Source organism: Rhipicephalus microplus, chromosome X (assembly GCF_043290135.1).
Source record: "Rhipicephalus microplus isolate Deutch F79 chromosome X, USDA_Rmic, whole genome shotgun sequence".
Lineage (NCBI taxonomy): Eukaryota > Metazoa > Arthropoda > Arachnida > Ixodida > Ixodidae > Rhipicephalus > Rhipicephalus microplus.
The window spans coordinates 294824480-294841873 of record NC_134710.1 but is presented as its reverse complement, the minus strand read 5'-3'; the positions used below and the strand labels follow the sequence as shown (position 1 = coordinate 294841873).

Below are 17394 nucleotides of genomic sequence, written 5' to 3'. Positions count from 1 at the left end.
ACAATCGCTGAGGGCTACAAAAAATATCGCGTGTGCATGTGAGCTGCGTGTCCACTTGATCTTTATGGTTCTCGAGTCGATTAAAAAAGGTGCAAAAAAGGGCAATTTACGAGACTAGACCCACTCATTGCAAAGGGGTATCGCAGAAAACGCACGCGATGGAAAACGCGTTCACCGAGTGCCTTGTGCAGTCCGGGGTAAGCTGAAGTAGTACGCAGTGCCAGAGGAGGCTCGATGAGTAAGAACGTATTTATCTTAACGGTTTTTTTTTTCACGTATATGCTTTTGCCTTCAAGTCACCTTCAACAACAGCGTAAAGGGACCCTTCACTTTTTTCGCCGCAACCTTTACATGCAATTTTATGAAGTTAGAATAAATGAAACGCTATTATATCGTGATGGCAGAAACAAAAATCTTATTCACAATAAAAGTTTTCATAGGCGAAGTCTGAAGATAACAATAATTCGTGTAGACCAATTATTATTATTATTATTATTATTATTATTATTATTATTATTATTATTATTATTATTATTATTATTATTATTATTATTATTATTATTATTATTCACACATATGGTGAAGCACGTGTCACGAGCTCATAAGTAGCGTTGCGCCCTATCGAGGTAAATTTCCTCATTGCCATTCACTACAACACATCTTATTTTTGGTCACCATGTGTTTGTAGTTCCTTGAGCACATGTGTTTCTCAATAAATTTGAACTAATAGTAAGTGTTGTATACGTGTGCTCCTTTCCTTGTCTGGGCTTTCTTTCTTTGCACTTCATTTATTGATGGTATCGTACTAATTCGCGCAGTAAAATTTCTGGTAGAAAGGGTTGCACTCCCATTGGTAACAGTGCTTGATAAAAAAAAAAGACAGGGCTGACCCCTCTTTCTAAGGATCGGCATACACCAGAACATAGCAAGCTCAGCGCGTGCTGCCTTACTGAAAAGCTAGTCGCGCCATCTCTTGCAAGTGTGGCGAAGCAACTCCCTGCACTGCCAGACGAGAAAACGCTCCACAAATCAAACTCGAAACTTTACAACCCGAGTCCGGCTGTAAGCATGTTTTGCGTTATTTCTCTCCTGGCAGTTGGCGCTGATTTCGCGTGAAAGGTCGAGGAAACCTTCCTCGATAGTGCGAAATGTCTACAGCACGTGCACTGCAGACTGCAGATGCAACAACATCAGGTCCGTACTATCGCGATTGAAAGGAACGCGAACAACGCAAAACATTGCTTTCAACTTAGTCGAGCTTCAGCGTGCCTTGGCTGTGGCAAAGCAGAATTTGTGCTGTAAGCCAGCGTCAACGTAGCGCTAGACTCTCGCTCAAACTTGCGCTCATGCACTTCATGGGTTTATTAATTGCCAGTCCCGCTGGTCCCTCGGAACACACAAGCAGGGCGAAAGTGCCAACCAGAGCAAGACTTTATAATGCTACGGTGATGCCGGCCCAAAGCACAGATTCGCCGAGTGGCAGTCAAGGCATGTCGCAGTTCGACAAATTGGACGGCCATGCTTTCCGCACCCTTCACCTCTCTTTGCATCGCGATAGTACGCCGTTACAATTGTACTAAACGTGCGCGGTGCGTGCATTGCGTGCATCCACGCGTGAGTCGTAATATAATCTATTATTGGCGTGCGACCTGCGAAAGAGTACGGCAATGATTTGGTACCGCGTACTACATACAGGCATACTGCACGCAAATCGCTACTGGTAAGCGGGACATCTGGCTTCACCCTTGAATAAACACAATAAATATACTTACTTGTGCACTTTTATTAGGGTCGTAGTTCTTCCTGTTGATTGCGATTATGCCCATAGGCGGTAGAGCTCGGATGTTTTCGTTGCAAATGAAAATCTAGAAATCTGTGCAACCGAAAAATACCACATTGGCACAATTGCCGCATCATGTTGTGATCTGCACAGACAGTGCTGAGTACTATCTCACTATTGCGCTGGTTGTATTCACAGCTGAAGACCGCACCCAGCCAACTTCTTGTAAGCGCGGTAGTTGGCGTCGCTCTTGAATACACGCAACCAGTGTATTTACTCGTGCGTAGTCTTTCCTGTTCACGACATTTATAAATTGGCGACGAACCTCGGCGCTTTTGTTGCTGATGAAAATTGGTGAAAAATTAAAACACCGCACCGGCACGATTACCGGTATATACTGTAAACTTCACAGGGAGTGCTAAGCAATCGCTTCCTCTTGTGCTGGTTCTTGCCGCATCCGAAGATGGCGCAGTGGTATCAATCGTTCTTTATTCTATATTGGTACCCAGATGAATTCTTATAGGCAGGTGGAACGGGAACAGGCGCTTTTTTTGCATTTTGAAGTCCCAAGCCCACTGCTTGCCGTGCTAGCGAGGCAGGTCTTGGCAGTTCAAAACTAATCATTACGTCTCTGGGAACCAAGGCATAGCGCCGAAGGCGCCCGGGTGCGAGATAGGCGTGCTCTCGTCTATAACACGAAAGTGAAACGTGTCTTCACGCTAGTAGTTGACCGGTTTATTGTGCATTGTTTCGCCACAAGAGCGAAAGCATGAATGCTACAGCAATAAATTGCAATTTGACGCGAAGTAGGGCAAGCAGCTCGAAACTTACTTGCAGCGCCCACCTGAAGCAGAAGGCATGAACGAAATGAGCATACACAGAAGGAGCGCGGTCTAACAATTGTCCCAGCTCAACGCTTTAAGTGCGCTGTTCAAACAGAAAGACGCACAAAACACATGACAAACGCGAACAACTGTCACAAATTTTTCTTCGTTTGTGAGCAGCAGGCTTCTCTCGTGAACACGGGCACGGCAGCGAGCGAAGTGACCTTTGTGCATTTCGGACTCACTAGTCTGATAAGTGCGCGCTCAGGAGAAACCACGCTCCTTGGAGGAGGCGTGACGACCTTTAGAGTGCACCTAAAGCTAGTTTCAGGAGGTATAGGGCTACTAGTTTCGCGCAGAACTACTACGCGAGCCCGTTGTGTCATCTTGCTGCTGACGTTGTGGAGCTCCAAGGGCTACAGAATAGCACACTGTATATATGAACCATATATATATGGTACATAAAATGTTTGCCGTTAACTGTACCTGCAACGTAGGCTTAGTGGCCTAATGATTATCGCCACGCACTGCTGATCAAGAGGTCGCTAATTCAGCGCCCGATGGCCGCAACCTTTCTTTCTCTCTTTTTCTTTTCTTTGCTCTGTTTTAGCATATACTTTGCAACCTCATATCCGTGATAGAAATGGGTCAATGGAGCCGCGGTGGACCTCGGCATAATGCTTTTGTGGTGAAAAATACAAATAACAAGTAACCGTTGCCAACAGTTGCATAAATTCTATGCAGCAGTTTTGAAAATGTGCATACTCGCTAGATATAAACACGTTACAAGCTGGAATAAAAGTACACAAAGAAGCCTCTTTTCAAATCGTTTCGTCAGAAGCGTCATTATCCCATCCCCAGTGACAACAATGACATTCTAGGGACGTCCACAGACTACCTCTAACTGGATATCAGATATCCGCTGCATTTCGAAAACAACAGTGGCGGACATTCCTTGCTGGTTGATTTGGCTGCACTTTCCTGAACCCCGGGTTATGCATTGTAAGTTCTGAACAATTCCCGAAGGACACTCTGTGTACATTAGAGGAAGATTAAGGGATGCGTTTATTCAGGGTATCTTCTAAAAGCAGTTTTTTATAGTCTTTTTTTACTCTCTGAAGTTGCAATATCAGAAGTTCAAGACATGAATAGGTTTGCCTCTGCCTTCAGATTCTGAATTAATTAGTTCTTCTAGACATGCACTGAAATTAATGACATGAGACTAAAGTACACACAAACTTTTTACTAACGTGCATTTTTGAAAAATAATTAATCAAAATAGCAGCTCAAAGCATAGATAAACTGCGTGATTTGAACTTCCGAAATCGCAACACTTTCATGAAATGAAATTTGACAGATGGCAACATATATTGCTGAATGTTCGCTTGTGCTAAAGAAACACTGAGTGAAGTGTATTGTATACACACTTTCTTTATTTAGGCACATAGCTCAAAAACACGTAAATTGCGCACTGTGACTAGATGTTAGATACATACATGTTTAGGTTACGTGTAAACTGGAATTGAATATTGAAGAAATAGGTATCGACAAGTACGGCAGATACTACAAACTAGAGACAAAGAAGCTGCGATATAAAAAACAGTACATGACAGGCCCCTAGGGAATGTCATAATCAGCAGGGTCATGCTCATTCCATGTCTTCAACTGGCGCCCCAACATCTTCATGTTTCTTTCGCAGCGATCTGTTAAATTTGGATGTTTCCTTTGAGCAAATGCATGCCTCTATAAAATGCTGTTTTCCTGCTACATGCATGCCATTCACAGGAAAACTGTGAGCGAAAGCAAAAAATAACGAAAATAACCGATAAAAACAAAATCAAAGCTTGCTGTTAATCGCACACATTCATAAAGTGGAGTTCTCTACACAACAACGTATTCCCACAAGGTGCACAGGCTCAGACAACTAAGGTGACCTTTTACTCAGCCTGAGAGGGCGGGATTAAATCAGAACTTATGGAGCCGCATTTTGATGGAGACATAACAACTACAAAAATGTTAATCATACACCATGATATGATTATGAGGTTGCCATAGTGGAGGGCATTGGCAATTGTTTACATTTGGAGGTGTTTAACATGCACAGATATCGAACATGAGCCTTTAGCATTTAACCTCCATCCGAATGGGGCTGCCACTGCGAGGATCGAAACCACGATCTTCAGGTTAGCAGTGAATTGACACCATTGCAGCGAACAGGCATAGTGCCATTGTGCTCACGTGCTTTTGTTGTAAAGCATATCATACTACCCAGGAGGTAAAAGTTAATACAAAGCCGTTTATTATGGCAAATAATTATTATTGTTTTTGAAGGCAAAACTCGAGAATATAACGTGCAAAGGTATGTTCTTTGACAAAAGGTGAAGAGCAGTAAGTAATGTGGCTCTAGACAGTGGGGGCTGGCAGCAGCAACTTCTGCACTATATTTAAGAAGCCTACTAAGAATGGCACAAAGGCAGAGTACTTGCACCATTAATAAAGAATACAAAGATGACACGCCCTTGTTAGAAATAGTACACCTAGTTGGCCACACAAAGCTCGTTTTGCTATCTGAAAAGCGGTCACCACAAAAAACACAGTGCCAATACTTTATATCTGTGAAACAGCATATCTGGTTTTGTGCAACTGTAAGAGAAAACCAATTGAAATACAGAAGAACACTTACCAATGGCATAGGCAATTGCAAAGGGCTAGAACACATCTCTGTTGTGGACACAGCAGAATGGAAACCAACTTTTTAGCCAGATACCGGCCTTCATCAGGGAAAAAGAACTCTTCCCTGAGATAAACGTTGTCTAACTGATGAAGGCCTGACCTTAGATAAAACGTTGGAAAATGAAGTTTTTGCTCTGTGCATCGTCTAACTCATAGTATGTATGTATGCATGTATATGCACAAAGAAAATATTGGGGACAGAGGACTCTTTTGTTTTGTTAGTGAACAACACACACACACAATCATACATACACACACACACACACACACACACACACACACACACACACACACACACACACATATATATATATATATATATATATATATATATATATATATATATATATATATTTGTTCTGCTAAAGTTTAGTAAATGCAAAATTCATATGTTGTATTTACCAACGAAAATCTCATAGGTTTATTATTGAAATTAAGTAGCACTAATATTGTATGCGTTATTTGAGGTCTTGAAAGACCTATGAAATGTCGAGGTGTTTAAACAAGTTTGATAGGGTTTTTAGTGATTCACTAAGTTGCACAGCTTTCCCGTTTCGAAGACGTTAAATTTCCATTTATTACATAATTTGCATGCTGAATATATACTTCGTAACTATTGTTTATTCAATTTTACAATATTTATATTTTTGTATTTTTTTCGCTTCACTGTCTGATCATTTATGGGCGAAGAAAAATGTACCTTGTTTCATTTTGTGTGCGTTGGGCGCCAAGCCACAGTCAAAAGGAGGTTGAGGACGCAAAATGTGTACGGAACTACATTTTTTGCGGATATCTGAGACAGGATATGTTTACGATATTCCTTGTGGGACATATTTAGCTCAAATCGTAATGGGTGTCCCTTTGCTATCCTTCACTGGTCCGTTGATGTCCGCGGATGTTCGGAGTTGTTTCGGATGTCCAACGGTTATTGTGCTTTCATTGGGATCAGTGCTTCGACATCTAAGCAGGTGGCCCTCTCGTGACAGTAAGGCTTAACAAGCTCACTACTGGCATTGCAACTACAAACTAATTGGGCTATTTTAAATGCTCCCCTAGGCTGTTGCCCTGCCTCGCGCAATTCAAATTAGGAGCAACCTTTAGAGGAGGATCTGCAGACGATACATCGACAGCACTACGCAATCGCTTTCTTGTTCAGCTGTCCTAGACGGAATGTTAACGCGTTGCCAAGAAACAAACACTACGACCTTGTAATTACCTGCATCAGTGAACAAACCGAGCCCTCCGTGACACAATAAGCTTGATTTGTTCTTGCGAGGCTTGAAACATTTTGAGTGAAAATGCGTGGCAACCCACGCTATCAGTGATAGTCCAAAGCACACACATGTCAGCTTAACGAGGTTTTCTGTAGCCGCGCAGGTTTTATTCTGTCCATTTTAGTCGATATCCACTTTATTTTACTTGCATGAATCATTCATCAGTGCTTTTGTAATGCATAAATCTGATGACATCCCGTTCTGTTCTGTTCTAACTGTTTTCGTGTGGAGAGGTTGAAACCAATACTTCCTCGGCTACTTCTATACGTTCTGCAGTGAAAAAAAATAAAAAAATAATACTGAACGGTACCCCAAAATGAACAATCAGCAAAAATATGAACTGAATAGCACACAGAAAGCAGTTGGAATAGCACGCCAATGTAAATTTTGCTTGCAGCAGTTCACACTGTCATAAAGTGTTCACACGCACACCCTTTTATTTTTACTCTCAGTATATGCGCTAACACTTGAATGTGAACCCCTTGCAGCCATTTTACATGTCAAGTCGCGCTAGCTCGTGATTTGCTCTTCCATGACTGAGCGATCTCGACTTTACCAACGCTGCGCTTCTTGCTTTCGTACGTTTGTTGACAAGTGACAGCACACTGCAAGGAATTTCGTTGTTGACCGATATGAGCGTAAAATCTTCTCCGTGCCCAGATAACCTGGTGTCACAGAATGGCTTAAAGTCGTTCGGTGGATGAATCTCTTATAATTGTTTTTAGCAGTTATATTCTTGCAGGGATAGTTATTGAGGGTCGAATCGCACTTTACGTCCCCTCATGCGTTAAGTCTTTTTTAACACTGGTAAGTTCTTTTTATTACGTTTATTGTATAGCATCCTTCTGCGAGATAAGATGAAAAACATGCATTTTCTAGTACTTTGCATGTAGCACATGATTAGAGTGATTGAATTGTAGGGTTTAACGTGCCGAAATCACCAATAAATAAAAAATAAATATGATTATGAGAGACGCCGTAGTGGAGGGCTCTGGGAATATCGACCACCTGGGGTTCTTTAACGTGCACTCAAGTGAGCACACGGGCCTACAGCATTTTCGCCTCCATCGCAAATGCAGCCGCTGCAGCCGGAATTTGATCCCGCGACCTGCGGGTCAGCAGCCGAGTGCCTTAGCCTTTAGACCACCGCGGCGGGGCCATTGCATTTACCACAATTATTGTGCATATTACCTGAGCGCCGCATGTTTCCAACACACTTAAGCTCAAAGTGCAAACGAACATGTTTGAACGATAAAACGAGCAGTCACTGCCACAATACACGGCTCTTGGTTAACTTCTGTTCTGCACCGGTACATTTTTAATGGCATTGTTATTTAACTGATTTTAGCAAAGTCGAACAATTTATTATTACGAAAAGCACACGAGAGTGTTCTTTTCGATATTCATGTTTTGATTATGCCGATTAAATATGCAACATCTGAGTGCAGTGAAGTTCGCTTTGAGCGAGTCTGAGCCCTCGATCAAGGTGGCACATGTGCTCATCATACATGATGTTTTGCGGGGCTATCAATCGATGACACTTCAAGTGTACGTGGCGACTCTGATATTCAAGTTAAGCGCCAAAGTACTCACTAAACTCTCAGTGCGTTTCGTAACAAACTTCCACCACTTATATTGAATTGTCAAAGGTTCGTGAAAATACACCTAAATGTAAGTATACAACTAATTTTTCGCTACACAGCTAGGAAAATATGCTGCCAGTGCAGATGAGGTTGAATAATTCATCTCGAGACAATCAATTCAACTTCACGGCTTCTGAGCGAACTCGTTAGCTTCAACGCTTTCGATTTCAGTGAGCATGGAACAAGCGGCACAGTAATTTAACAAAAAGAAGAGAGGTAGCATGTACCGTTTTATTGTAAACCAATAAAATGTATTTAAGCCCTTGAAGTGGTATTTAGCTTGTCTTAGCAGCTTCAGCCTGGCGCTGCAGGTTTTCTCGGCAGGTTACAACAGCACTGCGTATGTCAGTCTTCTCAGCGTTCTAAAATTTGTAAAAAAGAAAAAAAGTGGCGAAGGGTTATGCAGACTATCATATTTAAAAAGACAAACAGGCTTGCGTAGCGTTATGGCAAAGCTAAGAAGCTTCTTGGAAAAGTGCTCATGCCGTAAGTGGCCATAGCTCTGCGGGAAAATAAGGTGAGATATGAAACCAAAAAAAAAAACGGAACATTCTGTACGTTCCTGGTAAATACTACATGTCATATAATCTGCTTCTGATGCAGAGTTCACTTTTGTAAACATAGTCTTCAGCATCGTTGTCTTATTAAGCACTTATAGAAGCTTCACATGTTTCTGAAAAATAACACCAGTTTATCATGTCGGTTTCACTGACTATCAAAGCTCTATAACAGCGGCAAATAGCTACCACAGACTGCTTACGCTAATCACAATTCCTAAGTTTGGTATAGTGTGGTTGAATTCATTCAATTTATCACCCGTTCTTAAACACTCACTGCCATAGGCTGATAGTGATTAATTATTCGTCTAGTGTCATGATTGTCTTAAATATTCTCTCACCAAGATCTCCTGGATGTTCTGAGCCTATCAGTGTGTACAACGAGATATACAAGCACCATTATCTCACAAGAAGATTGCTGCCCCTGCCACACTCCTCGTGCTACAGGGCCCAAGCTGTTACTCTCAGACTTCTCCAAACAAGAACCTACCCGAGCCCTGCGGCACTGCACACAACATACCCCGAACGGTTCTCAAGTCCGGATTGCCGCCTGTGTGGTGGTTATGCGGACTGCGAGCATGTAATGTGGGACTGTGCCTTTGCCGGTCTCCCTTTCCACCAAGAGGAAAGAAACAAGCTGATTAAGTCCCAGGATCTCACCTCTCAATTCCTGGCCGTCCGTAGGGCCCCCGCGAGGGCATTCAGGTTTAACCTGGCCATCCCTGAGAGGGCTTAGCTAGGTGACGCTGAGTTAAATCACGTCTTTTGTGGACCTAATAAAGTTGCTTCACTCACTTACTCAGCAAGACTTTTTTTTCACATTTTAACGTAAAACATGTTTGGGTGTCTGGGCCCTCGTTCTTTTGAAGTTGTGGCTAGCAGGCGCTGTAATTGCTCCAAGCTGAGGAAATGAAGCACTGCGTGAAATTTCACCTAATTTTGTCATGATGGAGCTCACCTGTGTTACACACAACATGAAGTGAACGTTAGAACAACCACGATGGCAAACAAAAGCCTATACGAGCGCAAAATCTCGAAACATTCAATTTTAGAATATTGAACGCCCTAGAAGGCATTCTGTCAGTTAAAATCGTATAACGTACACCACGGTTTCACTGTTGCTATTATTCTCGGATATTGAATCACACAACATGAATAGAACTTTATGTGTAGCGCTATGAACCACAAGGAGCTAAAGGGTGACTTCAAGACACTGGGCTACGTTTCAGCAGTGTTGAGTCCTCATGTCTTCCTTGGTGGCCTCAAGAGTCTTTTTTCTTAGGTTAAGTGAATGCAGGGCCAATCCTCTCACGAGTCTGTTTTGTTAAAAATGGCACAGTTGACTGATTTTTCAAGCTATACAACCAATAGCCTCTCAGAAATTTGGAAAATTTTATGAATGATGTTAATTGTGGTAAACAGAAAAGGGCTTACCGAGAAGAACTCGTTGGAAGGGTGCTCCTAAAAAACAAAACAAGAACAGTTTCGATAGGATACGTCAACTTTTTGATTGACAAAAATATCGCTCTGCTAAATTATATCCTCATGAATACATGTCTGAATCCACACAGTATTTCATGTTCTAGAGCGCTTCATTTCTAAAAACCTGACGTCGGCTATGATAAAAATTCCTGATATCAACGGTGTTGAATATTGTGTGGGTGTTCGTCAATAATATCAGTTGTCACAATTGCCCAACACCTTTTTTTTTGCGTAGAGCTCATTTTACGCACCACTACAACAACTTAAATAAAATTAAAGACGTGTTATCTTTTCTATATTATCTATAAATTCTCAAGTGCCAATGCATTCGAGACCTTTTACCGAGGTGTTTTTGAAAATGTCATGCATGGGCTATTTACCGTATGATCACAGCGGAACTACTTCAACACATGCACGCGTGCACGGCACGCACCTTTATTATTGCTGCGGAATCATGGTGTCTTGGGCATCCTCGTCCAAAACTTCACCCCAAGTCCATTCTTACTAATTATTTCTTGAGCATTATCCGCCAATTTAAGATATGATTCTGGGGCATGTCAAAGCGGTGAGACTCGAAATAATTTCGACCACTCGGCGTATTTTAATTAGCTACTAAGTTAAATTACAAAGTTGTTTTGTGCTTGCGGTCAGGGTGGTTGTGGCTTGAACTCTCCTCCTCTACGTTAGCACTGCTCAACCTATAATAAGTTACTTAAGCGATAATCTACCTATTATTGTTGGGCTATCAAACTATCAGCTTTATGCTAAAATCTGATAGATAAAAGCAACAAGACCAACATAAAGAGGTCATTAAATCAGGAGCAAATGCCATCAGTTGCTATTCTTAGTTCAGCTTTGTGCTGTTAAAAATTGTGTAAGTACACCACAAAAAAAAATTACGCAAATGTTACGTGGGATGCTTTGGTGGATGATCCGTTTAAAGGAGCAAATGCATATATAGATCCCACTTCAAAATATCATGGCATGGCAGGACGTCATATGCTCATATTTTATCTACTTGTAATATACAAAATATATCTGTGCACTTTGTTCATTCCATGTAGCTAACTCGCGTAGGTAGTGATTTGCTAACTTCTCTGAAAATTCGTAACGGCGCTCAGATTATTATGTTAAGGGAGTAGGCCTATATTGTAAAATAGCATTGGTGCACTATGCTTACATGTTGTTATACTGTTCTTTTTGTTTTAGTGCCGCGAATTAAAGACGTTCATACTGACAATTTTGCCACCTTTTCATCCTTTCTTTAAGGAGCGTCGTAGTCGACAACTATACCAACTCACCAAATAAACACTATTTCGCCAGAAATTAAACGCGTCCCACTGTTGCGAATTCGTAAGCATACTACACCAATACATTCAACTACCTCGGACCAGATTTATTGCAAAGGGTGCAGGTTCTGACGGCGTACATGTTCGTAAAAAAAAACTTTGTCATGTGCTCATAACTGCTCTCGTTAGCCACACTAATACCGACTTATGTCCCTAGATACATACGTTCACTTGAGCACAATATTTGTCAGCACAAGAAAAACTGCCGCCACCTATTAGCTAGCTAGAATCACACAGCAGCGGTGAAAATACTCCTGGATACTAGTTGAACTCGGCGTACAAGAAGTACAAGTAGACGATTGATGTGTGGGATACAACGTCCCAAAACCACCATACATTTATGAGAGGCGCCTTAGAAGAGGGGTCAGGAAATTTCTACCACCTGGGTTTTTTTAACGTGCACCTAAATATGAATGAGCACACGGGCCTCCAACATTTCTGCATCCATCGAAAATGCAACCGCCGCAGCCAGGATTCACTCCCGCGGTCTGCGGGTCAGCAGCAGAGTACCTTGGCCATTAGACCACCGTGGTGGGGCAATCTTGGAACCTCTGTTCTTTGTTGTAGGTGTCTCATCAGGATGGCCTTGTGTACGTATTTGGCGAGATTTACGGCGATACCCAAACCATTGGAGAGTTTGCAGGTGTGCGCGTCCCAAACAATAATGCATGACGTTGTGAGGCCTAGCTTCTTTGCCAAGGTAGTCTACTTTCTCTTTTGGTCCTTGTCTACCTTTCACAAAGTGTGGGTGCACGTTAAAGAACTCCAGGTGGTCGAAATTTCCGGAGCCCTCCACTACGGCATCTCTCATAATCATATGGTGGTTTTGGAACGTTAAACCCCACAAATCAATAAATCAATCATTATCTTTCACAAAGTGTGTGATGCTCGAAGACACGGCTTGTATCGACGTGAGGCACATTAAAATGTAGTAACGTGAAAGCAGGACGCGTCAACGCGTAAAAAAAGGAAAGAATGACACCAACGCCACTTGTAATCTAAACATGAATGCACATGAAGGCACATGAATACTAGCACTGAAAATATATGTCTTATTGGAGTACAATAGGTTAAACACGAGACACCCGTTAAAGCCTTCCTTACCAATGTGCCATTGTTCCTATCACAGATTCTGACGAACACGCAGTAGACGTCATCGCAGTGAAGCTGGTCTTTCACAGCACTTAGCTTCTGAGTAGTCTGTAAAGAAATTGACACATTTCATAAATTTGTAATTGAAATGTCACCTGGAGGAACGCATGACGAAAGAAGGGTGTTTATAGAGCAAGCGTCAACTGCGGTAAACTACGCTCGCTGGCCTAAAAATGTAATCTACAGGCTTAATGTGGAAAATCATAATAATAATAAATAAAAAATAAAACAATAACATTATGTGCATGATTCACAGGGTCATAAGTTTGACTATGCGTATACTCCAAAGCCGATAAAAGCACGACAAGCCATGAAAAAAGTGGCAGGAATGCCCAGTAATAATTACAATAGTAATAATTATTACAATGCTGCTATATTAGTACCAGTAGTAGTAGTTGTTGTTGTAGCTGTACTGTATTCAAATTGTGGACCCTGCAGCAAGCAAGTGCTACCATATACTACAACTGCCCCGTTCCTCCCTTCCGTATTTGTGGCCTGTCTAATATTGTCGCTCTTACAATACAATACACAATTTTCGGCACTCTGTGTTACCTCTACGTTGATCAGCAGTAGCAGCCATATTTGATGCATAGAGCCTTTAAGATTAATTGCTGTTACGAAGACGAATTGCATGTTGTGTTCCTTCTAGTGGCGTCACTGGACACGGCAAAAAGAGCATGACTCAACATTACAGAGCTCTCTTTACAAGAAAAGAAAATTATACCAAACAGTTTCATGTTATAGGTTTGTTATTTATGCTGTATGGTGGCAGTTTTTAAGGCTTGGTACTTTGTGTGTTCCATCTGTCGTGGCGCATACATAGGTGATGACGCCTCATTTCTCAGAGGATCCATGCTCAGAACTTTGTCTTATCTACACTATGCGAAACATGGCGCATCCCCACATACCGACGAAACATACACAGAACTCGAATGTATTTACTTAAAAAATTTTCTGCAGCACATTTTCAGTTATATAGCCGGAGTGGGTGGACGTGGATGTAGAAAACAAGCCTTTGAATTAGCTCACGCAGAACAGTAACGCGAAGCTGCAATGATCGTGAATATCACGCTCTTGAATAAGTGCAAATACTCGGGGAAATCCGACAGAGCGATAGAATAATGACAATTAACGAAGAATGAGAACTAACAGTGAAATATTTCATATTATTGTGCCTAAAAACAAGCCGTTCAATTTTAACTTCCTTCCTTTATTCAATAGAGCGTGGTCTGATACGCAGTCTCTTTTGAGTCTTTCATACATACAACAGCCAACTTACGTCTGCAGTTAGATGAGTCTGGACACATGAAATAAGAGCGCGCTTGGCATTTTCTTCCAGTGCTGCAAAAGGTAAAAAAGACATTATCTGCAAATTGTCTAAAATAAAGGATCATATTTTCAACCTAGAAGCCAATGCGTGTTGTTTTGTGAGGGAAATATTTTTTTAAGTTACAAACTTTTAAGATCCAGCACATCGTTTCTAGTACGATACGGTCACTAATCCTAAGGTGTAATTTCTTCGCCTGTCAATAGAGTAAGCAGTGATTTCCATTGCGCGTTAAGAGGCACTCACAATCCACGTAGACTGGTCGTATAACTTGACTATATTTTTCAATGAATTAATAATATCACTGCTTGAGTCTGCCGCTTTCAAAGCGCTGAACCAATTTGAAGTCGCATAATCGATACAAAAAACATTGGCTTAGCAAATATTTTTCCCTGCTGCGAAGACACAACGCGCCCCCCTTAGGCCGTTTCATAAGTGCAGATTGTTTTGATTTGAGGGATTTTGAAAGTTTATTTTGAATGTCTTTCGTGTTGAACTCTGGCAGTAAGAGTTAATTCTTTTTTATTGTTAAACTGCATGGTTAATTTGACAAATAGGACAAGCATTTTCTTTTGGCATTATATATATGACAAGCAGGAGTATGGTATGAACATGAATATTTTTTTATTAATAACGTTGCGTCGAGCAATAGATTGGGCGGCTGTCACATTATTCAATGTAAGAAAAACAATACCTCCCTAAAAAGTTCATTTGTTCCAATGTCTGTTTGGGAAGGCACGTTGTTTGCTGAAACAATTTTGTCAACCCTGAGTCAGGTAACTATGAGAAAATAAAGAAGAGCAATATAGGAGACAAGCGTATCTACATCGAAGTCGCCAATCATAATTTATGCTTATTGAAACCACCGAGTCGTATAAGGCACAGGGAGCGACGCCGACGTGAAATAATTTTCAAATAATGTTGAAAACATGAAGTGTTCAATGCAGGCCTAACGATTCCTTACATTCCTCTATTATACACGTATACGTCCACTTGACAGTTTTTTTTTTTCGCAAATAATCATGTGGAGAACTGCCAAACCATTTAAAAACATATAACGTAAAACAACCAACCTTGTACAGGGTGGTGATCTTAACGTCATTAGTATTCATTCTTTTTAGGTAGTAGGACTTATCATGTAGGCCTTATTTAAACGGGTAGATAATTGTTTTGTTTTGAACTACAAAACCATATGAAGTAAAGAAAGAAAATGCTAATGAAGACAAAATATTTACCACAGACAGAGCGTGGTTGGCCTTCGTGGTGGTCTGCGTAGGCGAGCCCCACCAGACCGACGAGCACCAGGCCGAGTAGCGTCCTCAAGTTCATCGTTCGTGCGGAAAGTGACGAGAATTCAGCGGTTACTGGTGATGACCGTGACTCCTAAGCGCGGGCAGCAACCTCTTATAAGCCACCCTGCCACCCGTAATCTTGAAAAGACCCACTCGTGAACCGTAGAGTTGAGATAAGTAAAAGAAGCGGTTCACACCATTTTCTCATCATACGAGATTACCATGGAAATAAAAAGAAAAGAAGCTCGTGTCTGCGTCGAGCACTTGACCTGAGGAGAGCTTTCTATATCCTGTTCACGAGCACATAAAGTTGACCTTACTGCCTTCTACCTTTTTTAAGAGTACTGTTTACGAGTACTGAAGAATGATAAATCTCAGCACAACATTTCTGTTTCCTCTGCTTCGCGACTTGCACTACTTCTGACCGCATGTGCTTGATTGTGCTGCGATTAGGCGCTTATTGCTTCAGCGAAGCTTAATACGTCTAGGTAATGACAATGTGGCATACAATATGTATAAAAACTAAACTGTACGTTAGGTGAAAAACGTTGCTCTGGAAGTAAATAAGTGAATATTACATTTTTCTGCAGCTTGTGTTGGTAGTTGGGATCTCAAGGACACTGGTACTCAGAATAACCAAGTTTCGTGAGATGACAGGGCAGATAACAGCGTGGGGACTATTTCATCTTTACTCAAAACATTAATGTCCTCGTATGTAACACTGCTGTATAGATAGCTATTTAAAACAGACAACTTGTGATTAGCCACATGATTTATCACCAGCGTAGCCAAAGTAGTGCGCATATCAGGTAATGTAAAGGCAGTAAGCAGAGAACATGAGCGCGACGCGGGCATTGAAAAAGGTACGTAGCAATAGGTTTCCTATTTGAAAGTAGGAAAAATTTTACTTTATGTGTTCTTTGTAAAAAGAAGATATACGCAAGACCAGGTTGACCATCTGGGAGTGGTCGTATAGTCTGTATGACTACTAAAGGGCGCAAAAATATAATATTGATCAACCAATCAATTACCGTGCCCCGGCGAACCATGAGGTCGTAGTGCAGGCGCACACAAAAATAAAATACAGTCTTCAGAAAAAGAAATAAAACAAACTAGCGAAAATGCACAGACAAAAATAAACCACAGCACAATGGGAAGATTATTAAGAGAAGAGAATCATGACATGGGAGTGAAAAATAAAAGGGAGTATACACAACTATGTAGAAGCCTTCCCGACTGAAACATGGAAAAGGGAAGAGTCTGTGCACTGTGAGAAAGTATGTTAAGACTCTGCAGGTCTGAGGTAATAATAATAATAATAATAATAATAATAATAATAATAATAATAATAATAATAATAATAATAATAATAATAATAATAATAATAATAATAATAATAATAATAATAATAATGTTAATAATAATAATAATAACATAAAATAGATGGTTACCAAAGATCAGATGCGCATGTAACACTGCACCGAAGGTTTTCTTTCTGTCATATTCAGGCTATATATATATATATATATATATATATATATATATATATATATATATATATATATATATATATATATATATGCGGTGTGCGTGTGTGTGTGTGCGTGTGTGTGTGTGCGTGTGTGTGTGTGTGTGTGTGTGTGAATGAAGACCTAAGTTAATATACAAAAAATATATCAAGCTCGAAAGAAAAATGGTTCCGAAACACACACGGAATCGGCCTTCGTTGAAATAATGCGCAAGTGTGAGAGTTACGTAATATATCGCCTTATAATAGGTTACCGTCGCATGTGTGCATCGCTCAGATGAACGCCAGTCCCTTAGCTGAAACGTCGGTCTTTTTCAGAACAATATTTCCTACGTGCTTGATATACATTGTTACGGTGCGACATAGACATGAACCAAAAAGGTGCATGGTCGCCAAAGATGAAGATGAAGAGGAAACGTGCTGCTCTTGCGTATGATACTCATCGGTCATATC

General features: G+C 41.0%; 1 protein-coding gene across 1 annotated transcript; it reads right to left on the bottom strand.

The window, feature by feature from the left end:
* Positions 1-8451: 8451 nt before the first annotated feature.
* On the bottom strand, positions 8452-15517 carry LOC142776175 (uncharacterized). The gene is made up of 5 exons (XM_075879380.1): positions 15357-15517; positions 14074-14135; positions 12747-12842; positions 10246-10272; positions 8452-8616 (listed from the first exon to the last, which is right to left on the bottom strand). The coding sequence occupies exons 1-5, from the start codon at positions 15448-15450 to the stop codon at positions 8530-8532; spliced, it is 366 nt and encodes a 121-aa protein (XP_075735495.1). The 5' UTR covers positions 15451-15517; the 3' UTR covers positions 8452-8529.
* Positions 15518-17394: the final 1877 nt, after the last annotated feature.